Source organism: Chiloscyllium plagiosum, chromosome 20, assembly GCF_004010195.1.
Source record: "Chiloscyllium plagiosum isolate BGI_BamShark_2017 chromosome 20, ASM401019v2, whole genome shotgun sequence".
NCBI lineage: Eukaryota > Metazoa > Chordata > Chondrichthyes > Orectolobiformes > Hemiscylliidae > Chiloscyllium > Chiloscyllium plagiosum.
In genome coordinates this window covers 26,130,410-26,155,055 of record NC_057729.1, presented here as the reverse complement: position 1 = coordinate 26,155,055, position 24,646 = coordinate 26,130,410, and the positions used below count along the sequence as shown (strand labels likewise).

Sequence of the window (24,646 nt, the reverse complement as noted above, 5' to 3'; positions counted from 1 at the left end):
AACTGACCACTCCCCTTTCATTGTACAGATCACTTCTAAAACATGACCACTTTGGCCTGAAGTCTCATCTGTTTACATTTAAACAAAAGTTGAAACTTTATTGCTGGAACAGCACAGCAGGTCAGGCAGCATCCAGGGAACAGGAGATTCGACGTTTCGGGCACAGGCCCTTCTTCAGGAATGAGCAGAGAGTGTTCAGCAGGAGAAGATAAAAGGTAGGGAGGAGGGACTTGGAGGAGGGGCGTTGGAAATGTGATAGGTGGAAAGAGGTCAAGGTGAGGGTGATAGGTCGGAGTAGGATGGAGGCGGAGCTCCAGCTATGCCTGCCTCTTCGTAGGGTATGTGGAACAATCCATCTTCCGCAACTACACTGGCTGATTTGCTGTTTGAGAATACTTCAGTGTAATTGGCTGCCAACTCCCTGCGGTGATATCACTGTTACTGTATGCCTAGTGTTTGTCTTGATCTTGCACATATCAAGAAAGGGAAACTTCATGCCTCAGAGATCACTAGATAGCAGAAAATCCCTTTAATACTTCAAAGTACTCTTTTGGTATGATCCTAGATATTGAATATTGTTAGATATTATTACTGGAGCGAATCATAGATTTACATTTAAATAGTTCCCATTTCTGTCTTTGTTCACTCCTTTCCTCAGCAATATTTTGTGTTTGATTTTGTCTACTTTCTGTGGTTTTATTTACCCTAATGAAGAAGAGCATATCTTCTCAACATCACAACTATTGATCTCACCCTGCTTGGCTGTTGTATGGAACCCCCTACGTGTTAACCCCTTAAAGCCAAATACATAACAATATTGTCAAATTTGATGGAATTTTAATGCATTTACTTTAGGGGAAATTTGGCATGTTAATATGCTGCAGTTTTTCTTATCTGCGATGTTTTGTGTTATGTTGCTGAAAATATTACTGATGAAATACTTAGCAGTTGTAGTAAAATCATGCGTATACTTAGGATGAAGAAGATTATGAGTACCACATATGCTTGGTCCAGTTCTTGTTGGATTCATTTGGATATCAAAGTTGAAACTTTATTGCTGGAACAGCACAGCAGGTCAGGCAGCATCCAGGGAACAGGAGATTCGACGTTTCGGGCACAGGCCCTTCTTCAGGAATGAGCAGAGAGTGTTCAGCAGGAGAAGATAAAAGGTAGGGAGGAGGGACTTGGAGGAGGGGCGTTGGAAATGTGATAGGTGGAAAGAGGTCAAGGTGAGGGTGATAGGTCGGAGTAGGGTGGAGGCGGAGAGGTCAAGAAGAAGACATTTCCAACTCCCCTCCTCCAAGTCCCTCCTCCCTACCTTTTATCTTCTCCTGCTGAACACTCTCTGCTCATTCCTGAAGAAGGGCCTGTGCCCGAAACGTCGAATCTCCTGTTCCCTGGATGCTGCCTGACCTGCTGTGCTGTTCCAGCAATAAAGTTTCAACTTTGATCTCCAGCATCTGCAGACCTCACTTTCTCCTCGAAGATATAAACAAAAGGCCTCACAACATCCTTTTTCATCTCTGTACCAAACTAGTCACCCCAGAGCTTGGAGGGTTTTATGACTCCTCTGGAAAATAAACCAAGGACACAGTATCCTTGAGAAAAGGAACAGCTTTTTTTTAAAAAAAGGACCAGCTTTGTGACACTTCCCCTCCCCCCAACCCCCTTACAAAACAAATGAACCATCAATACCAATAGATGGTAAACAAAACCTTCAAAAACCCAGCAAACATACACAACCAAATGCAAATTCATACCATGGCACACCTGCCACCAAACACCTCCATATCTCATTCGAGACTCCGTAACGCAATAGCAGTCACATTTTCGCGACCTGCCACATACACAATTGTCAGATTGAATGGCTGCAACAACAAGCTCCCCCAAACAGTCTGGCATTTTTGTCCTTAAATGTTTCCACAAATGTCAATATGTTTTGATCAGTTTGTACAATTGTCTCAGGTGCATTGCTGGTAATATAAACACTGAAATGTTGTAATGCCAGCACAAAGCTTAAAGTCTCTTTCTCCACTGTTGAATATTTCTGTTGATGAATGTTCGACATCCTGAGCAAATACCCAGTGGGTCTTTCTATTCCCTCGTCATCCTCCTGCAGGAGCACCACACCGACACCCACATCACTGGCATCGATAGCCACCTTTAACGGGTTTGTGTAATCCAGTGTGGTTAATTCTGGGACAGTGGTTAACATAGTGTTTAGGCTGTCAAATGCCATTTGACAGTCTGCTGTCCACTGAAACTTCTTGCCGTTATTTTAACAATTCAGTGAGTGGGGCAGCCACATGCTACAGTTGGGCACAAACGTTTGGTAAAATTCATGCAATCCCAGGAACCTATTTTTTGAGGGTGTGAGAAATTACCTGCTTACTTTCATTTTCACATCACATGGGGCCATTTGTCTATGTCCATTAACCTGGCCCAGGAAGGAGAAAGTAAGGATTGCAAATGCTGGAGATTAGAATTGAGAATATTGATGAAGGGCTAATGCCCGAAACATCAATTCTCCTGCTCCTTGGATGTTGCCTGACCTGCTGTGCTTTTCCAGCACCACATTCTTGAACCTGACCCAGAAAGGTGACATGAGCTTTGGCATATTCACTTTTAGCTAAGTTGGCACCAAGCCTGCCTTCTGAGGTCAATTGAACAAGTCCAATAAATGCTGTAAATGTTCCTTTCATGTGGGATTAAAATCAATATACACCACGCAGTTGGGTAATCCAGCAATGACCTTATTAGTCAGTCTCTGAAAAACGCTCCAGCAACATTTCATACCAATGGCATGACTTCCATTTGGCATTACGAAAGCTGAAATTGCCTTTGTTGTCTGACAGAGGTGCTTGCCAAAAGCCTCTGAGCAAGTCCAACTTCGAAATGTCAGTTGCTTGTCCCACTTTTTGAACACAGTCCTCCAACTGTGAGATTGGATATGCATCAGTCTTTATAATGGTGTTGACTTAAGTCCACACATAACCGTTGGAATTTGAGGAATGTCCAATTCAGAATTCTCTGAATTTGGTTCCTCCTCCTCTGCTGTAATCATTAACACCTTCTCCTCTTGCTTTCCTTCACTATCAAAATAGCTTTTAAACATGTTCACATGACACACACACTGAGATTTCTTCCTGTTTGGAGTCCTTATCAAGTAGTTCACTTCACTCGATTTCCTCGATTTGATAAGGTCCAACTGTCACTGGAAGTAACACCAATAGCTTATCCCCAATTGCAAAATTGCAATTTTGTGATTTCTTATCTGCTTCCTGTTTCATTGTATCCTGTCTAGTCAACTCTCCAGCTTTGTGTAATAGTTCTCTAAAATTTGACACATCGTCCAAATGGGTGGTCTCTGAATTCTGACTTATTAATTTCTCCTTCATCAATTTTAATGGTCCTCTTACTTCATGCCCAAAAATTAATTCGTATGGACTGAATTTGGTTGATTCATTCAGTGCCTCTCCGATTGTAAAAAGTACAATCGGAACTCCCTTATCCTAATCATCTGGATAATCCTGACCATTAGCCCTAACATGGTCTCTAGTGTTTGATGCCATCTCTCTAGCGCTCCCTGCGATTCCAGATGGTACGCTGTAGATTTGAATTGCTTTATTCCCCAGTTATCCATAGCCTCCTTGAATAGTTTGGATGTGAAATTTGATCCTTGATCTGACTGGATCTGTATTGGTAGTATTTATCTAGTAAGACATTTAAGTAATTCTTCTGCAACCTTTTTAGCTGTGATGGTGCATCTGGAAATCTAATCGGCACATCTATTATTGTTAATAAATACTTATTCCCACTTTTTGTTCGAGTTAGGGGACCGACACAAGCAATTACGACTTTTGTGAAAGGTTCCTCAAATGCTGGGATAGGTATCAAAGCTGCAGATTTTATTACTGCCTGTGGTTTTCTGATTAACTGGCATGTATAACATGTCTGGCAAAATTAAACTACATCTTTGTGTAGTCCAGGCTAATAAAGGTATCTTTGTATTTTGGCCAGTGTTTTCCTCACCCCTAAATGACCTCCAAGTGGTAGCCCATGCACCTATACCCTACTGGCAAAACAATCTGAACTTCTGCCATTTCTCATCTGCTCGAATGTGTGATTGTCTCTATTTCCTCATTTAGACACTATTTGTTGAGTAATAAAACACAGGGATGCATTCACTCTCCTCTCTATATGCCTTTTGATGCAACTGTTTTAACATCTCATCTTTCTGCTGTAACTCAATAAGCGTAGCAGAGCGAAAGACACTTGCATGTTTACTTATTTGCTCTTGCTCTGTCCTACTTATCTGATCAAAAAAGTCTTTGATAAAGCTATCGAGGAGAAAGTGAGGTCTGCAGATGCTGGAGATCAAAGTTGAAACTTTATTGCTGGAACAGCACAGCAGGTCAGGCAGCATCCAGGGAACAGGAGATTCGACGTTTCGGGCACAGGCCCTTCTTCAGGAAGAAGGGCCTGTGCCCGAAACGTCGAATCTCTTATTCCCTGGATGCTGCCTGACCTGCTGTGCTGTTCCAGCAATAAAGTTTCAACTTTGATAAAGCTATGTCAGCTTCCTTATCTGTGTGTTTTGATCTCTCCTGCTTCAACCTGTGCTTCTGTGATCTTGTGATCATGCAATCTGGGAAAAGTCCTGGAAAAACATAATTCATTTCTTCAGTTGCCTGCACCTCCACTGGCTTTTCAACGAGAGTAGGCAGCGTGCCTACCGGTGAATCCGCTATATCATTTGCAAGGACAAATTGTATTCCTGAGAGTTTGTCCAGTACTCCTACCACAAATTCTCCACTCTTCTCTGGACTCGCTAGCCTCACTTTATATAATTGGGCACTTTTTGTCTCACCATGAATTCCTGTTACCAGGACCTTTTCTGGCAATAGTCCCTCAGGAGTACATATCTCCTCATCCTTCAGCATTACTGACTGTGTCCCTTAATATTGTAACCTCTTTACCTGCTACCCCTGGCCTATGTGAATAAAGTTTACCCTTGCATGTATATTTTTTAAGCAGATCTGGCACTTCCACCTTAATCAACCTCTGATCATCTTGTACACTCTGAGACAGTTGTCTAGCTTCCCTTGTGCTTTTTGTTACTCCATTCAACAAAACTCCCAGGCTTGTCTGGTTTTCCTCCATCTGGCTTTCTCCTAGCCCACCAACACTGTGATTTTGTGTAGTCCACTTTATTACAATGAAAACACCGGATCTTTTTAACTTCTTTGTCCCCCTCAAGTGTTTCTTTTTTACCTTGTGGTAAGTTATCCTTATGATTTTCACTGAGACCTACTTTTCCCTTTCCATGTGAGGATTTCTCTTTGCCCTAATTTCTGTCCCTCATGGACTGAAATTAGTTCTGGAAGTGAAACTGTGTTTTATGAACCAGCTCATAATCATTAGCCACTTCAGCTGCTAACCTTGTCATTTTAACTTTCTGTTCTTCCAAATGAGTTTGCACTACTTCCTCGCTAAGGTTACCTTCAGCCTTTATCTCCAGCCTTTTAAGCTAACTTTCCTTTTTAAGTGTCAGTTTCTGAAGTTCAAAAGCTCTTTCTGTTTCCCTCTCTTCTGCTTTTGATTGTAACTCAAACTGTTTCAAGTCTGCTGCCCTTTCCTCATCACTCCCCTCTAACTCAAGCTGCTTCATTTGCAACTGAATTCTTGCTATCTCTATAGACTTTGATAGCTTCTCTGGCAGGTTTAAATGCTGAGCTACTGCTGTAGTTATTTCTCCTTTCCTCACAGAAGCAGGCAGCTCCAATCCCAGCTTGTCTGCTCATCCTGCAGCTTGGTCTTATTCCCCTTTTTGCAAAACTTCCAAAGCCACCGCATCCACTTCCGGAAAACTTTTGGCAACTGAAAGATCCATTAGTGTCCCAAGCTTTGTCTACGCAACCAAACCAAACCAAGGTACTTTATCTTTATGTACCACTTGCTGTTTAAAATCCCGCAAAGAGCCCCTAGTCTGTTATGAACTCGGCCAGACCACGCAAAGCATCCTTAAACAGATAATCCAGACCATAACTTTGGAATTTGTTTGGGTAAGCATAAAAATTATCCAGAGTAAGTTAGCAAGGTTGACTACCAGGTTTTGAAACAGACAAAAATGTATTCACAAAATTACACAATGAAACCCAACGAACAGAATAAAGAAACCATACAGAGCACAATTTATGCAAACTAGACTTAATTAAGCTATTCCGAATATACACAGCAGTCCCAATAAGTAAACCCTTTTTAAAAAAAACAGTAAAAATGGAGCAAATACTTACAGGTTGAAGTTAGAAGGGCAGAAGGAAAGAGAGTTTACCAGCCTGTTTCCACACAGCTGAACTCCTAACTACTTCTGGACTGAACTGCCCAGCTAGCGAGCTGACCACTCCCCTTTCATTATACAGGTCACTTCTAAAACATGACCATTTTGGCCTCAAGTTTCATCTATTTATATGAACAATAGGCCTCTCAACATCCTTTTTCGTCTCTGTACCAAACTAGTCACCTCCAAGCCAGGAGCTGATTTATGACCCCTCTGAGAAAAATCAAGGTTCCTTGAAAAAAGGAACAGCCTTTAGGAAAAAAGGATCAGCTTTGTGACAGTTTTATGAGGAAAAGATTGGGAAGGCTGGGCCTGTATACATTGGAGTTTAAAAGAAGAGGCAATCTTATTAAATATATAAGTTCCTGACAGGGTGGGTGCTGAAATGAATTGGGAGAGACTAGGACTAGGGCACGTGGGTTTAAAGTGAGGTATCTCCATTCAAGCAAAAATGAGGAGAAATCTGTTGTTTGAGGTTTGAGAGTCTTTGGAACTGTCTGCCCGCGATATCAGTGGAAGCCAGATTATTGATTATCTTTGCTTAAGAATCTATCTGGGATAGGCGAGAATGTGGAATCCAAACAGCCCTAATGTTATTGAACGGGGGAGCTGGCTTGATGGACTAAATGGTGTACAGCTGTTCCTAATTCATATGCAAACAACTCCCTACATACCCAATAATGTTACTAAATTATCTTTAAATTATTTAAAACCAAATATTACTAATTTGGACTGATTTACTTATATACAGATGGTGTTGAGTCTTGTGGAGGGGATGGCATGACCAAGATCTGCATTGAATATGAGAAAACAAATGAGAAGACAAGAAAAAAGCCTGTGAGTCTGCTTGATGCACTAGAGCACAGTGAACTAAAGGTTGATGAAAGTGGAAAAAAGGTAAGATGTACAAGGTTTGTGTGAAGGTTTGTGGCTCAGGCACTGGTTGCAGTTCTTACGGATATGTTTGACAAGCTGAGGAGTTGGTTTGCAAACGCTTTGTCCCCTTTCTCGGTGACTTCCTCGGTGCTGTGGAGCCTCCTGTGAAGTGCTGCTGTCCTGTCTCGGATGGAATTTAGTTGGTTCCGTTCCGGCTGATTCCGGATGCCGGTTGTTCCTTGCAGTGGTTGGTATATAGTGATCAGCAACCAGAAGCAGCGGGAATGAAATCAACTAAATTCCAACCGAGATGGGACAACAGTGCTTCACCAGAGGCTCCACAGCCCTGAAGATGTCATCTGGAAAGGGGATGAAACGTTTGCAAACCAACTACCCAGCTCGACGAACATACTCCTAACAACCGCAGATGAGATGCATATTAGTCATCTGTTATGTTTTTAAGTTTTAAGCTATTGAACTTGTCCCCACTTGCTTATACAATAATCAGAGGGATTTTCATCCGTACTTCATTAGATCGCTTGATACAATGACTCATAATGAACTATTTTAATCTAGTGAGGGGAAATTGAAGGTTTGTTGTGATTTTCTATCTCTAAGGATTGAATTACTCCACCTTTAAAATTTATGCTAGTTTCAGCTCTTGTGTGTGGCTGAGTATTGCCTCGAGCTTCTCATATTCACTTGTCTTAGTCATGGACCTGAGGCAAACATGTTTTTGTTATTTGTTCTGGGATCTGGGCTTTGTTTTAATCATGATTTGGAGATGCTGGTGTTGGACTGGGGTGTACAAAGTTAAAAATCACAACACCAGGTTATAGTCCAACGGGTTTAATTGGAAGCACACTAGTGTGCTTCCAATTAAACCTGTTAGACTATAACTTGTTGTGTGATTTTTAACTTTGTTTTAATCAGTTTACGTTACAATCAGCTTTGCAGATACTTGAAGAATTTGAATCAGAAAAAGGAAGCCTATTCCTTTATTTTGTTGAGACAAAGTCCTGAGAATCTCTACATAATGGAGATGGTGGGCTGTAACAATTTACAGAAATGACTTGTCATCATGTTTGCAAGACCAATTAAGAATGCACAATAGTTGAAAGTCCTATGACTTTTTTTAAAACATACACATCTAATTTCCTTATGAACCATCTAATCTCCTCAAGTTATTTAATATAAACTATTCTGAAGTAACCAGCTAATATTCTTTCAGACTATGTTTTGCTGTAGTAGATCTCACATTCTAACCAAATACTGTCTGGAAAATATGTTTCAAATTCCCCTTTTTAATACTTTTTCTCATTATATATGCCTTCCCTGCAAAACAAAATAGCTTCAGCGTCCTGGGAATATTACATTCTCCCTTCTGCACCATCTTTCTAGTTGCACATTCCTATTTCTGTGTGCACTTGCTTAGCATAGAGTCATAGAGATGTACAGCATGGAAACAGACCCTTCGGCCAATCCGACATCCTAAATTACTCTAGTCAGCACTTGGCCCATATCCCCCTCAACCCTTCCTATTCATGTACCCATCCAGGTGCCTTTTAAATATTGTAATTGTACCAGCCTCCACCACCTCCTCTGGCAGTTCATTCCATGTCGATGTCCTGTCGATGGTGCAGAAATGTCTGTCTGTTCCCCTAACTAACGAATCTTCTAACACTACTGCTTTTCCACTTTTCCTCATTTTCTCCTGTATCGATGAGCTACTTGAGTGGCTTTCTAATCTACAATTATGTTTGCCAATAATATTCTTCCATTTACTTGGTAAGTCTATTGAAAATCAGTTACTTTTGATGACGAGTGCCCTTGCTTTTGACTTTTATTGTTCTAACAATAAATCTAAGTGTAATTTTTCTCAGCTGTTTCCTTTCTTTTTAGGTTACGTAATTGTTCTGCCTGTTTCCTGACTTGTAGTGGCAAATGTGTATTAATATCCTGAATTAGTATCTCCCTCGTTGTAAATGATGGCAAAAACCTGGTTTACGTTTCTATAACTAATATTTCCTACAACTAAAGCTGCAGTGTTAATGCTATAAATCTGCAATATGTTAAGGCAATTCATTCTTTCTCCAGTAATGTTGAAACCTCCCATATAGAATTGGGCTCAGCTGAGAATTAAATAAAGCTATTAGTTGGCCTGTCTGCACAGTTCTCTGTCTCTAAAGTAGATCCTGGTGTCTCTTTCTTGGACCTTGGAGCTAATTTGTGGATAATGCATTATGCTTGTGGTTACAGAATGACTGACTATTTTTCCCTCTGTGTTGAGTTTCCAAATACCACAGTATATCTGCTGTTAGCTCTTTCCCCACATCTTGATTCACACTTGCATCATGACATTACTTATATATTTTCCATCTTTAGTTGCTGCCTTTGATTGTATCAAAAATAGCATGAGTGCTGAATACTTATGAAACTGTTCGAGACATTAGCTGTTTCCTTTTGTGACTTATGTGCCCTTCTCTCCACACCCACAGTAGCAATCAAATTATTTTCATTTGACTACTCATGGTGTGACCGCTAACCAAGGAACTCTTCCTTTTCTTGGAGATTTGCTGTAATATTACAGGACAGAAGGAGGCCATTTTACCTAAGAAGTTTGCACTAGCTCTTTCAAAGTGAAATCTAGGAAGTCCCACTTTCTGACTCTTTCCCCATGTCCTTGTCATATATTTTCTCCTTCAAAGTCCAACAGAAATAATGAGGAGGAGGAACTTAAAATAATTATTTTTGTTTTAAAAACTGGTAAATTAGTCCCTGCATCCTAATGACTTATTAAGTAGGGTTTTAAAAGAAGTGGCAACAGTGGGGGAAATGTCAATTTCTTGCTCTGTCTTCTCGAATATGTCTCATTAACTACCCATGATGCCCGTATTGGGTCCGTCATGTCTGATGCCAGACCAATTCTACCACTCGGAGAAAGTGAGGACTGCAGATGCTGGAGATCAGAGTAGAGTGTGGTGCTGGAAAGCACAGCATGTCAGGCAGCATCCGAGGAGCAGGTGAATCGACGTTTCAGGCAAATTCCTGATTAGATTAGATTAGATACAGTGTGGAAACAGGCCGTTCGGCCCAACAAGTCCACACCGACCCGCCGAAGCGCAACCCACCCAGACCCCATTCTCCTACATTTACCCCTTCACCTAACACTATGGGCAATTTAGCTCAGCCAATTCACCTAACCTGCACATTTTTGGACTGTGGGAGGAAACCCACGCAGACACGGGGAGAATGTGCAAACTCCACACAGTCAGTCGCCTGAGGCAGGAATTGAACCCGGGTCTCTGGCGCTGTGAAGCAGCAGTGCTAACCACTGTGCCGCCCTGATGAAGGGCTCTTGCCTGAAATATTGATTCTCCTGCTGTTCCGATGCTACCTGACCTGCTGTGCTTTTCCAGCACCACACTCTGGACAATTCTACCACTTTCCCTATCCAGAAGAACTTGCCACTGCCAAATATCCTGGAATGGACAGCAAACCCTGACACTGGCGCCACCTTGGAAAAGCCATCCGGCACCTGGACAAGAATTGCCAGTCCGGAGCTACCCTGCTCTGTTTGTAACACTTGCCTCAGGCATGGTTGAGAAGAGGAAGTGACCAGACACCACCAGCCTGGTCCACACCTACCATCTGGTGCAGTGCTCAGCAGTGTAGGAATCTCAATCACCGTCTCCTCCTCCCCCAGGGTAATTTCTGCCATCATCTCTCTGCTGTTATACCCACCTCCCACAAAGCCTCATGGTTACTACTCTCATTATTAATGCTCTCCGTCACTGTGATCCATCCCAAACTCCCACACCGCTAACCCCGCAGCCCTCTCTGCTGCCTGCTCACTCTGGTGGGAGACCTCAGTGCTTTTCTTTTTTCTTCTCTTTTAATACTTACCTTTCTCTCTATCCAGGAGAAAACTCACCACAATAGACCATAAAGAGTCAAGATATCAAGAGCCTGACATTTGACTGCTCACAGTTTGAGGAGAGCATCCTGACCTTGAAAGCCTTGGGCAGCTGGCTGACCATGTCCAAACCTCTGGCCTGATATCAGAGACTGCCCTTGGCTTACTTTGCTGGGATTCCCTGGTTGAAGCCTGTCCTCCCTGATTTAATTGAGTCCCACTGACAGTGACGATGGCACATCAGCATCTTGAACCTGGTATCTCTGCCTGAAGCTGCAAAGTGTAAAAATGGATGGCAGAGATGCTGTGAGCATCGAGGTAGATTCAAAGTGAGTGAGTGCTAAGAGAGGAAGTGAAGAGCCCTGAGGTGCAACGTTGTCCAGTCCATGAATTGCATGTCTATTGCTGTGCACAGTGTGTCCTTTGCAGGAACATTGCGGTCACAGTTGCTGATAAGCTTGAGTTGCAGAAATGTACTGTAGGTGGATTGGAGATGTACCATGATGATGCTGAGAGAGTAGCAAGTGTCCAGTGCCAAGGTCAATTGATGTGGTGTGGTTATGATTGCTGCCGTCTGAGTGTCCTGACAGGTTGGTGTCTGGTTTCCAAGCATGGACATCTAGATGAGCAAACAATAAGCTGGAGTCACCAAGTACCTGATCTGACATTCTTGTCAATAATTCTCCTTGCAATAGCTGGTAGGATAGAAAGCTGTATATTAATGAGGTGAGGTGTCAATTTATGAGGGTGACGGCAAACAGTAATCCCCTTTAATCGGCATCTGGCCGCTGGCTTGCAAGAATCTCATTTTGATGCCTGGGACTTTGATGGAAAATGCAGTTAGTTGACCTAGACATCACGCAAGTAGGAGGGAGTGAGGACTGCAGATGCTGGCGAGTCAGAGTCAAAAAGTGTGGCTCTGGAAAAGCATAGCAGGTCAGGCAGCATCTGAGGAACAGGAGAGTCAATGTTTTGTGCTTAAGCCCTTCATCAGGAGTATGGGCTGATGAAGGGCCTCTGCCCAAAACATCACCTCTCCTCCTCCATGGATACTACCTGACTTGCTGTGCTTTTCCAGCGCTACACCTTTTGACTCTGGATGTCATGCAAGGTCTTGCTGAACCTCTCTCAGATGTCTCACCATAGTCCCTGTGATCAGGCCCTTATATAGGACTCCATCCAAGGGATGTATGGGTTTTTATCTTCCACGATTCCTTTGAATCTAGAATGACTTCTGTGAGTTCAAAGGCAAAACTGTCCTGCTGTTCAGAAAAGGATGAAGAAAGAAAATCACCCATGAATCCCTATTTTCTCAGATTGTTACTAGCAGGATAGTTGAGAAGCAATACATTTAACTAATTTACATTATCAGGAAGAACTCTAAGGTTTTGTTGCCCAAGAAATAGATCTTCATAGCATTGCAACTAGGATAGTGCCACAGAATCGGTGCTTGAGTCTCAGCTATATATAACGTGTACCTATATATCAATTAGTTAACTGAGCGCACCTGAGTGTTACATATCCATGTTTGGTACTCTCAAGTGTGTGAGGAAGCTGCGATGGGATAAAGATTGATTACGTGATGTGGATTAGAACAAAGTTATGCTGTTTAATAAGAAGAACAGAAAAGCACCATGTTTTCTAAAGTGAGAGACTACTAAAGTGGTTAGCAGTGCTGCCTCACAGGGATTCGGGTTCAATTCTCGCCACAGGTGACTGTCTGTCTATGTGGAGTTGGCACATTCTCCCTATATCTGCTTGGGTTTCCTCTGGGTGCTCTGGTTTCCTCCCATAATCCAAAAGATGTGCAGGTCAGGTGAATTGGCCATGCTAAATTGCCCATTTTGTTAGGTGCATTAGTCAGAGGAAAATGTAAGGAAATTAATCTGGGTGGGATACTCTTTGGAGGGTCGTTGGGCTGAAGGGCCTGTTTCCACACTAGGGAATGTAATCTGATCTAAAAGAAATCGAATCGAAATGTTGAGATTCAGAGGGATTTGGATTTATTTGTATAATTAATCAAATATTGAATGGTGGAACAGGCTCACAGAGATTTTTAAAAAAAAGTAACTCAACTTCTATTGCTTTGGCTTTTACATAAGTCTGGAAGTAGTGATCATGCATTGATCACGCTTCATGTTAAAATTTGTGTCTCAGCAAAATTTCATTATCTGTGTCACATGCTGTCAGTCTCAGAATTCCTGCTGTACTTGTTTGACTACTTTTTTTCAGCTTGTTTGTTTTGCCTAATTTTCAACCATTCGTTTCATGGGGTTTCTTCCTTGCGCAAGGAATAGACTAAATAGAAATCAGGTAAAGCACAGTAGAATGCCAGTTAGCTCACAAAATGACTTTTTTGTTCAGGATTGGGGTATCAGTCTTTTTTCTTCCTTGAAGTCAGAGGACTGGTGAGTTGGAAGTTTACCCAGATTTAATGTAATCCTCCAAATTTATACACCACTTTTGGTACTTATTACAATATTCAGCAGGAATATCTTGCTTGCCAACTATCATAAGAACATTGCCACAGAAGGCTGTAGAAATCAGGTCATTTAGTATATTTAAGACAGAGATAGATAGGTTCTTGATTGTCGAAAGGATCAAGGGTTATAGGGAGAAAAGTGGGAGAATGAGGTTGATCAACTTAACAGCTGTGATTGAATGACAGAGCAGATTTGATGGGCCGAATGACCTAATTTCTGCATCTATGTTTTGGTCTTACTGTCTAACATAACAAGGAAGAGCAATTTAGCCCCTTAAGCCTGCTCTGCCAGTTAATATGATTGTGACTGATCTCACTTCAGCCTCCATTGCACTTTCCTGCCCACTCCTTAAAACCATTTAACCCAACGAATTCCACAGATTCACGATCCTTTGTGAGAAATAATTCACCCTCATCTGTTTTAAATCTGCCATCCCTTAGTTTAAAGCCATAATCTTGTTCTAGATTACCCCACATTTGGAAACATCTGCTTTGTCTCAACACTATCAGTCCCCTTTGATGTCTTCTATTCCTCAATTAGATATCCTCTCATTCTTCTAAATTCCAGAGAATGCAGGCCTAAACTGCTGAATCTCTCATAAGACGAGCCTTTCACCTCTAGAATTAATCTTGTTAATCTTCTCTGAACTGTCTCCAGAGCAATTACGTCTTATTGCCACTGACAAATTATGCAATTGAAAAAAAAACAAATAATTGAAAACAAAATTAGGAACTGTACTAAATACACCAGATATCCATCATTGTCTGCAGTGGTGGAGAAAGAACAGAATCACTTTCTGGATGAAGGCTCTTCCCTTTAACACCCATTCAAACTAATGCCCTTTTCTGGCTCTTAGTCCATCGCTTCAAAGGATACAACATTTCAAACACATGTCCAAGCAATGTTTACTACAATCTGTCTTGCTGCTGAGCAGCCCTCCAAGGTCAATACTGAAAGCAGAAACATTGCTTCGTGCATTGATTGACAAGTATGGTGCTTCCCAGCAGCTCTGTGGTCGAGCATAGTGTCTGAATATTTGTTAAATGTTATGTGGGTTTCCCGCACTTTTTCAGTTAATGAGTTCCACATCCTCACCACCCTCTAAGTGAAAGGATTTCCCCTTGAATCCTTTTTGAATTTCCTAACTCTTCCCCTTGATCTATACTCTCCAGTTATAGACCCTCTCAGCCAAAGATATCTTCCTAAGGATGACCTTACTTTCTGCTCTATTTAGATCCCTTGTCATTTTGTGTGCTTCAAGTGGGGGTCCCCTGAGCCTCCTAACCAATCTAATCTTTCCACCTAACTAAATTTCTTCAGTTTTGGACTTTAGCATCCTCACAAAATGTCCTCTGTATCTTCTCTAATGCAGTCATATTTTTCTTATTGTTTGGTGACCAGAACTACATGTGGTAGTTCGGCTATCACCTAACCAATGTTTTATGCTGTTGCTGCATCACCTGCCAGCCCTCCATCTTCTGTATGCTTTCTTGGCTACATTATCTACCTGTCCAGTCACATTCAGAGATCATGCATTCGCAGGTCCTCCTGCTCCTCAGTGTGCCTCAGTAGCCCATCATTTATTGTCCATTCACTTGTCCTTTTAGACTTCCTTAAAAGCATTGCCACAAGTTAAAGGAATCAGGTGGATTTTTCATCACCATTGACAGTCAAGCATTTTTGTGCTTTCAAAACCTTGGAATATTTATACCATTGCTAATAGCTAAATATAAAATGATAAATAATCATGACATGGATTTATTTAATGCTTTTCACATTCAGGATTTTCCAAAGTACTTCAGTCAATGAATCACTTCTAGTAAGTCACTTGTTGAATGTCAAACAGTTAATCTATTATTTGGTTTTCTGTAGGTGGTTAAAATGCCAACAGTGTCTTCTAAACATGTGACAGGTGAACAGCGAGGGAGGAAAAAAATCACGCTAGTTAGCAATCATGTGAGTATGTCTCTTTTGTCCTCTATTACATAAGTACACTGGTATTTAATCTAGTAGTACAGTTTCGTAATACATAACAGCTGCTTTTCAGTGTACTTGTGTGTCACAAAATCTCTCTTGAAGTTAATTCTGTTTTTGAGATTCTTAACGCAAGTTGCTTTGTATGTAACCTAAGTAAGAATACCCAAAGGTGTATTGTTTACTTTGACAGTCTGAATAGCTGTTGGGGTTTTCTTCCAGTTTAGAAACATGGTTTTCATAAAACACTTCTTCAATAGATTATTAATTTAATTCAGTAGTGCCGAACCTCCTAATTTTGAATAGCTTCCTCATGAATGCAATAAATTGCATTTGAATTTTATTTGTTTTAAACGTGGTGTAATTAGTTATGTTTTGAAGTCTGCATGTAGAAATGTGTTAAGTCCTTTCTGTCTAATTAAAAATACTAGAAGCTTTTAAAATGAAACTGTGTTGAGGCTATTAATGTCTCTTGTTATGAAGATGTATGTGTACATACATTTAAGAGAGTAAAAGCTAGCAATGACAGCACCAAGTGTTCTCAATAAGACATGATGTAACATGTACTCCAGCTACTGGGGTAGCTGGTTGCCTGGAATGACAAAAGAGATTTGAATTAGGCCAATCAGTTTAGATTATACCCTGAAAAGTACAAAATACCAATCAAGTTTGAATTGAGTATATTGACAATCTTAAAAGCCAATGACACAATCCGATGCTTTGGGGTATAAGACCAGGGAAAGTTGAACAGCGAGGAGGAGAACTGTCAAGCAAATGACATTTGCACACTTCAAAGGTGCCTTAATCGATCAGAAACCTGTGAAGCAGACTTCCCAAGAAGAAGACAGGAATTCAGAGAAAACTGAAAGCCGTCTAGTTTTGAGATAAGTTTTGTAAAGTGTGTTTGGGAGTTTTATTGGACTGGTATTATAGAAGGGAAGGTAAAAGATAGGTTAGAGGAAGGACTTGTAAATAGTTGTTAGTTAATCATTATACTTGAAAAATAAAGTTCATTTTTACTTTAACAACTACTTGGCCTATTGAATTTTCACAGATTACTGCACGGGATAAATCTTTTCTATGTTGCTGGTTTTAAATTAAGCAGGAGAGTTTACCCCGTGTTGTAACACTTTGTAACGATATAGCTTCTTTTCCAGTTCAAATTCATCTTTTTAGTGGTCAATTAAATTATTTTGACAAAAATAAATTCATTGTTTATATCTTGTTTTTAGGTGCTTGATGTATTGCCACTATCTGAGAAGACAAAAGCAGAAAAAGCTAAATTTTTCATAGTAGCTGTCAAGGAGGTTCTCAGCAATGCCAGTTATGAGCGTTTTACCAATGCAATGCAAAAGTACAAGTTGACAGATGATTTTGACACCATGCTTGGTGAAATGGCAGCGCTTTTTACAGAAGATTCAAAAAAACACAATCTTCTGCGAGGTAATTAATTGTAAGGGTTAGCTATTATGTGGTTAAATAACATTTATAAAGCTATATTTTGATACAAAATCCGGTTAAATTATTGCATGACTTCGGTCTGCTGCTCTTTATTGACAAGGTCAATAGTCCGATGACACTAGGTTACAGTCTAGGCAAAAGTGAGGACAGCAGATGCTGGAGATCAGAGTCTAGATTAGAGTGTTGCTGGAAAAGCACAGCAGGTCAGGCAGCATCCGAGGAGCAGGAAAACTGAAGTTTCGGGCAAAAGCCTTCATTCCTGATGAAGGGGTTTTGCCTGAAACATCGATTTTCCTGCTCCTCGGATGCTGCCTGACCTGCTGTTCTTTTCCAGCACCACTCTAATCTAGGTTATAGTCCAACTAGTTTGTTTGAAATCACAAGCTCTCAGCGCACTGCCCCTTCATAGAAGTCCATAGATTCCCTACAGCGTGGAAACAGGCCCTTCGGCCCCACATTGACGCTCTTAAGAGTAATCCACCCAGACCTATTCCCCTACTACTTTACATTTTAACCCTGACTAATGCACCTAACCTACGCATCCCTGAATAATTTGGGCAATTTAGCATGGCCAATTTATCTAACCTGCCCATCTTTGGATTGTGGGTGGAAACAGGAACACCCGGAGGAAACCCACGCAGACACGGGGAGAATGTGCAAGATTCACCCAGACAGTCACCTGAGGCTGGAAACGAATGCGGGTCCCTGGTGCTGTGAGGCAGCAGTGCTAACCAATAAGCCACCGTGCCGCACTTGTCAGGTGAAGTCTTTGGTGACAGAATGGAACATAATGTCACAGACTTGAGTAGATCTGCCATTCTCTGACTAGGAAAAAGCTACCTATGAAATATTGACTATTTCCTTCATAATTGCAGCAGGTTACCTCTTGGGTTACATTGAAGAAGAGTGAGCAATTATCCGTAGTGTCCTAGCCAATATTCATCCAACAATTACATCACTAAAATAGATCATCTGATTGTTATTATGTTCCTGTCTGTGAGAGACATGTATTACAAACCAGTTTTGTTTAATTGCTTCGTGGGATGTGGGCATCACTGGCAAGAACAACATTGGTTACTCATCCTCCATTACCCTCATGTCATCACCTTGAGCTAGTGTAGGTACATCGACAGTGCTCAGAGAGAATATTGTGTTGTTTTTTTGTATCCACCATTATTTTCCTGGAGTTTTCTGTGGTCTTTGCTTATTAAATCAAAATCTTACAACTTCTTCCTTTTGTTTCTTGTGTTAAATTTATATGCTCTTGTTACTAGCTAATGAATCAGTGACAATGTTTTTTTTCCCCCAATTATTGAAAATTTGTCCTCTGATTAGTTAGCCAATAATTAGCAAATATAAATTTACCACTAAAAGAACAAAGGAATTTCAAGAAAAAATCTGATCAAAACCTGTTTATCAAAAACCTTCATTATTTTAACTAGTCTCACTTTTCCCTTTCTCTGATCTATGATAGTGAGTCCCCATTTCCCACTTGTACACCCGTTGACCCCTTGATTTTCTTTTTTCAGCAAATGATACCTAACATGAATGTGTGACTTTATTCATTTACAGTCATAAAGCTGCACAGCACAGAAATGACTCTTCAGTCCAAGTCATCCACGCTGACCAGATATCCTAAATTAATCAAGTTCTATTTGCCAGCATTTGGCCCATATCCCTCCTAAATCCTTTCTATTCATATACCGATCCAGATGCCTTTTGAATATAGTAATTGTACCAGCCTCCACCACTTCCTCTGCATGAAAATGTTGCCCCTTAGATTCCTTTTATATCTTTCCCCTCTCACCTTAAACCTATGCCCTCTAGTTTTGTACGCTACTACCCTGGAAAAAAATCCCTTAACTATTCATCCTAACCATGCCTCTCATGACTTTATAAACCTCAATGAGGTCACCACTCAGCTCCGATGCTCCAGGGAAAATAGCCGTAGCCTATTCAGCCTCTCCCTATAGCTCAAAACCCCCAACCTTGGCAGCATTCTTGTAAGTCTTTTCTGATCCTTTTCAAGTTTGACAACATCTTTGCTGTATTAAGGAGACCAGAATTGTATGCAGTATTCCAAAAGTGGTCTAATCAATGTTCTATACAGCCGCAAGATGACCTCCCAACTCCTATACTCAATGCACTGACCAATAAAGGAAAGCATACCAAGAACCTCTTTATGATCCTATCTGCAATTGCACTTTGGAGGAACTCTGAACTCCAAGGTCTCTTTATTTGGCACCACTCCCCAAGACGTTACCATTAAGTAGGTAAGCCCTGTCCTGATTTGCCCTACCAAAATGTAATACCTCACAGTTAGCTAAATTAAACTTCATCTGCCACTCCTCACCCCATCAGTCCCTCTGATCGAGGTCCTATTGTATTCTGAGGTAACCTTCCTCGCTGTCCACTACACTACCAATTTTGGTGTCAAATGCAGATTTACAAACCAAACCTCCTGTATTCACATCCAAATCATCTATATAAATGATAAAAAGCATTGGAGCCAGCACCGATCCCTGCAGAACGCCACTGGTCGGGCAACTGTTTTGTGCGGAGTTTGCACATTCTCCCCTTATCTGCGTGGGTTTCCTCCATGTGCTCTGGTTTCTTCCCACAATCCAAAGATGTGTGAATTGGCCATGCTAAATTGCCTGTAGTGTTAGGTGCATTAGTCAGGGGTAAATGTAGGGGAATGGGTCTGGGTGGGTTGCTCTTCAGAGGGTCGGTGTGGACTTGTTGGGCCAAAGGGCCTGATTCCACACTGTAGGGAATCTAATCTAATAATTTTAGAATTTGTTTCGGTAAGTGTAGACTGAAAATTACCCAGAGAAAGCTCGCGAGATTGACTACCAGGTTTTAAGTCGGACAAAATCTTATTCACAGAATTACACAGTGAAATACAAAGAACAGAATAAAGCCCTTCCTGAAGAAGGGCTAATGCCCGAAACGTCGATTCTCCTGTTCCCTAGATGCTGCCTGACCTGCTGCGCTTTTCCAGCAACACATTTCCATCTCTGATCTCCAGCATCTGCAGACCTCACTTTCTCCTCACAGAATAAAGAACCCCTACAGAACTTAGTCTATCCAAAACTAGACTTAATTGTGCTGTTCCAATAAGCAAACCACCTTAAAAAACAGTAAAAATGGAACGAATGCTTACAGGTTGAAGTTAGAAGAGCAGGTGAGAGAGAGAGTTTACCAGCCTGTTTCCACACAGCTGAACTCCCAACTAGTTATGGACTAAACTACTCAGCTAGAGAGCTGACCACTCCCATTTCATTATACTGGTACTTCTAAAACATGACCACTTTGGCCTGAAGTCTCATCTGTTTACATGTAAACAAAAGGCCTCTCAGTCCTTTTTCATCTCTGTACCAAACTGGCCACTCCAGAGCTGGGAGGGTTTTATGACCTCTCTGAAAAAAAACCAAGAACACAGTATTCTTGAGAAAAAGAACAGCTTTTAGAAAAATGGATCATGTTTGTGACACGTCCCCCCACCCCCACCCTTTAAAAAAATGAACCATCAATATCAAATGATGGTTTCATTTTTAAAACCCTTCAAAAACCCAGTTAGTAGTCAAAGCACACATACATTATACTAGCTATAAACATGGAAACATGCATAACCCCATACAAATTTAGGCCGTGGCACTTGTGCCACCGAGCACCTCTGTATCTCATTCAAGCCAATGGGCTGAGAAGTGGCAGATGGAGTTTAATTTAGATAAATGTGAGGTGCTGCATTTTGGGAAAGCAAATCTTAGCAGGACTTATACACTTAAAGGTAAGGTCCTCGGGTGTGTTGCTGACCAAAGAGACCTTGGAGTGCAGGTTCATAGCTCCTTGAAAGTGGAGTCGCAGGTTGATAGGATAGTGAAGAAAGCATTTGGTATGCTTTCCTTTATTGGTCAGTGTATTGAGTACAGGAGTTGAGAGATCATGTTGCAGCTGTACAGGACATTGGTTAGGCCACTGTTGGGATATTGTGTGCAATTCTGGTCTCCTTCCTATTGGAAAGATGTTGTGAAATTTGAAAGGGTTCAGAAAAGATTTACAAGGATGTTGCCAGGGTTGGAGGATTTGAGATATAGGGAGAGGTTGAATAGGCTAGGGCTGTTTTCCCTGGAGCTTCGGAGGCTGAGGGGTGACCTTATAGAGGTTTACAAAATCATGAGGGGCATGGATAAGATAAATAGACAAAGTCTTTTCCCTGATGTGGGGAAGTCCAGAACTAGAGGCATAGGTTTACTGTGAGAGGGGAAAGATATAAAAGATACCTAAGGGGCAACGTTTTCACGCAGAGGGTGGTACATATATGGAATGAGCTGCCAGAGGACGTGGTGGAGGCTATTACAATTACAACATTTAAAAAGGCGTCTGGATGGGTATATGAATAGGAAGGGTATGGAGGTATATGGGCCAGGTGCTGGCAGGTGGGACGAGGTTGGGTTGTGATGTCTGGTTGACATGTACATCTCTATGACTCAATGTCTTGATAACGCATCGGCAGTCACGTTTTCGCGACCTGCCACATGCACAATTGTCAAATTGAACGGCTGCAACAACAAGCTCCATGTAAGCAGCCTGGTATTTTTATCCTTAAATTTTTCCGCAAATGTCAATGGGTTATGATGGCATATATGATTCTCTCCGAAAAATTGCTGGTAATATAAATGTGGCTGGAGCGTTCTTCATGCCAAATGGCATGACTTCAAACTGATGTAGTCCATTTTGCATTACAAAAGCCAAAATTGCCTTTGCTGCCTGACAGAGGTACTTGCCAAAAGCCTCTGAGCAAGTCCAACTTAGAAATGTCAGTTGCTTGTCCCACCTTTTGAACACAGTCCTCCAACTGTGGGATTGGATATGCATCAGTCTTTATAACGGTGTTGACTTTGCAATAGTCTACACATAACCGTTGGGTACCATCTGCCTTTGGCACCAAGACTATGGGTGCGCTCCAGTCACTGTAACTCACTTTGATTACGCCATGCGCTCTATCTCTGACTGAACCTGTGCCAACTTTAGAGTGTTATGATTGATTTAGATTACTTAGTGTGGAAACAGGCCCTTCAACCCAACAAGTCCACACCGACCATCTGAAGAGCAACCCACCCCGACCCATTCCCCTACATTTACCCCTTCACCTAACACTATGGGCAATTTAGCATGTCCAATTCACCTAACCTGCACATTTTTGGACTGTGGGAGGAAACTGGAACACCCGGAGGAAACCCACGCAGACACGGGGAGAATGTGCAAACTCCACACAGACCGTTGCCTGAGGCGGGAATTGAACCCGTGTCTCTGGCGCTGTGAAGCAGCAGTGCTAACCACTGTGTCACCATGCCGCCCTATGCCTGTAAGGATGTTGCTTAATCAGAACAGCATCACCTATCTTTACATCACGCACAATAGGTTAGTACTTCCCAGTTTATTTCCGCCTATCTACCCATGTGATAGTAATAACTCTTTCAGGTCATTTCGATTTTCTTGTGGAAGGTAACTCAATAGTTTATTCCAATTTTTGACAACATCCTCATTGTCCAATTTGATTTGAGAAATGTCCAGTTCAGAATCCTCTAAACTTTGGTTCTTCTTTCTGTGCTGTAATCATTAACCCTTCTCCTCTTGCTTTCCTTCCCTATCAAAATAGCTTTTGAGCATGTTCACATGACACGCTCTGAGATTTCTTCCTGTTTGGATTCCTTTTCCAGTAGTTCACCTTTCTCGATTTGATTGGTGGACATTTAAACCTTGCTTTTAAATGTCCACCTGTTACTGGAAGTAACACCAATCAGCTTATCCCCAATTGCAAGTTCGTGATTTATTATCTGCTTTCTGTTTTATTGTATGCTGTGATATTTGTAAATGCTGTCAAAGCCAACTTTCCAGCTCTATTTAATCGTTCTCTAAAATTTGACACATAGCCCAAATGTGTGGTCTCTGAATTCTGACGTTTTAATTTCTCCTTCATCAATTTTAACGATCCTCTTACTTCATGCCCAAAAATTAATTCAGTTGGACTGAATTTGGTCGATTCATTCAGTGCATCTCTCATCGCAAAAAGTACAAATGGAACTCCCTTATCCGAATCATCTGGATAATCCTGACTTTAAGCCCTCAACACATGGTCTTTAGTGTTTGATGCCATCTCTCTTGTGCTGCCTGCGATTCTGGTTGGTACGTAGTACATTTGAATTGCTTTATTCCCAAGTTATCCATAATATCCTTGAATAGTTTGGATGTGAAGTTTGATCCTTTATCTGACTAGATCTCTGTTGGTAGTCCATAAGTAATTTAAATAATTCATCTACAACCCCTTTAGCTGTGATGTTGTGAATTGGATTGCCTCTGGAAGTCTAGTCGACACATCCATTACTGTTAATAAATACTTATTCCCAGTTTTTGTTTGTGGTAGGGGACTTATGCAATCAATCAAGACTCTTGTGAAAAGTTTCTCAAATGCTGGAATATGTTTTAAAGGTGCAGGTTTTATTATTGCCTATGGTTTTCTGATTAGCTAACACATGTGACACATCTGGCAAAATTCAACTACATCCTTGTGTAGTCCAGACCAGTAAAATGTCTTTGTATTTTAGCCTTTATTTTCCTCACCCCTAGATGACCTCCAAGTGGTAGTTCATGTGCCACTCACAGCACTTCCTTTCTTTACCCTACTAGCAAAACAATTTGATGAATCTCTGCCCATTTCTCATCTGCTTAAATGTGTGATGGTCTCCATTTCCTCATTAAAACATTACTTGTTAAGTAATAACACACATTCACTCTCCTCTGTATCTGCTTTTTGATAGAACCGTTTTAAATTCTCCTCTTTCTGCTGTAACTCAATCAGCTTAACAGAGCTAAAGACATTTGCATGTTTGCCTGTTTCCTCCTGTTCTGTCCCACTTATCTGATCAAATACGTCATAGATAAAGCTATGTCAGCTTATTTATCTGTGCCTTTTGATCTCTCCTGCTTCAAATTGTGCCTGTGTAATCTTGTAATCACGCAATCTGGGAAAATTCCTGGATAAACATCCTTCATTTCTTCAGTTGCCTGTGTTCCCACTAGCCTTTCAACTAGAGTAGACAGCACACCTCCCGGTGAATCAGCTATATCATTTGCACGTACAAACTGTATTCCTGGGGTTGAGAGCTTATCCAGTACTCCTATCACAAATTCTCCACTCCTCACTGGACTTCTCGCCTCACTTTTACATAATTGGGCACTTTTTGTCTCACCATGAGTTCCTGTTACCAGTACCTTTTCTGGCAATAGTCCCTCAGGAGTACATCTCTCCTCATCCTTCACCATTACAGACTGAAAGGATCCTGTGTTCCTTAATATTGTAACCTCTTTACATGCTATTCCTGGCCTATGTGAATAAACATTACCCTTGCATGTATATTTTTAAGCAGATCTGGTACTTCCACCTTAATCAACCTGTGATCATCTCGTACACTCTGAGGCAGTTGTCTAACTTCCCTGAGCTTTTTGTTACTCTATCTAACAAAACTCCCAGGCTTGTCCGGTTTTCCTCCATCTGGCTTTCTCCTAGTCCACCATCACTGATTTCGTGTG

At 41.3% G+C, this 24,646-nt stretch overlaps 1 protein-coding gene across 6 annotated transcripts in view; it reads left to right on the top strand.

Moving 5' to 3' along the window:
* The window catches only part of rtel1 (regulator of telomere elongation helicase 1), a 160,229-nt gene that overhangs the window by 115,632 nt on the left and 19,951 nt on the right, over window positions 1-24,646 (top strand). For all 6 annotated transcript variants that reach the window (XM_043710324.1, XM_043710325.1, XM_043710323.1 and 3 more), the window contains 3 exons: window positions 7,092-7,237; window positions 15,488-15,571; window positions 16,822-17,032. In XM_043710324.1, the coding sequence (XP_043566259.1) occupies window positions 7,092-7,237; window positions 15,488-15,571; window positions 16,822-17,032 (441 nt within the window). The remainder of the gene's footprint in view (window positions 1-7,091; window positions 7,238-15,487; window positions 15,572-16,821; window positions 17,033-24,646) is intronic.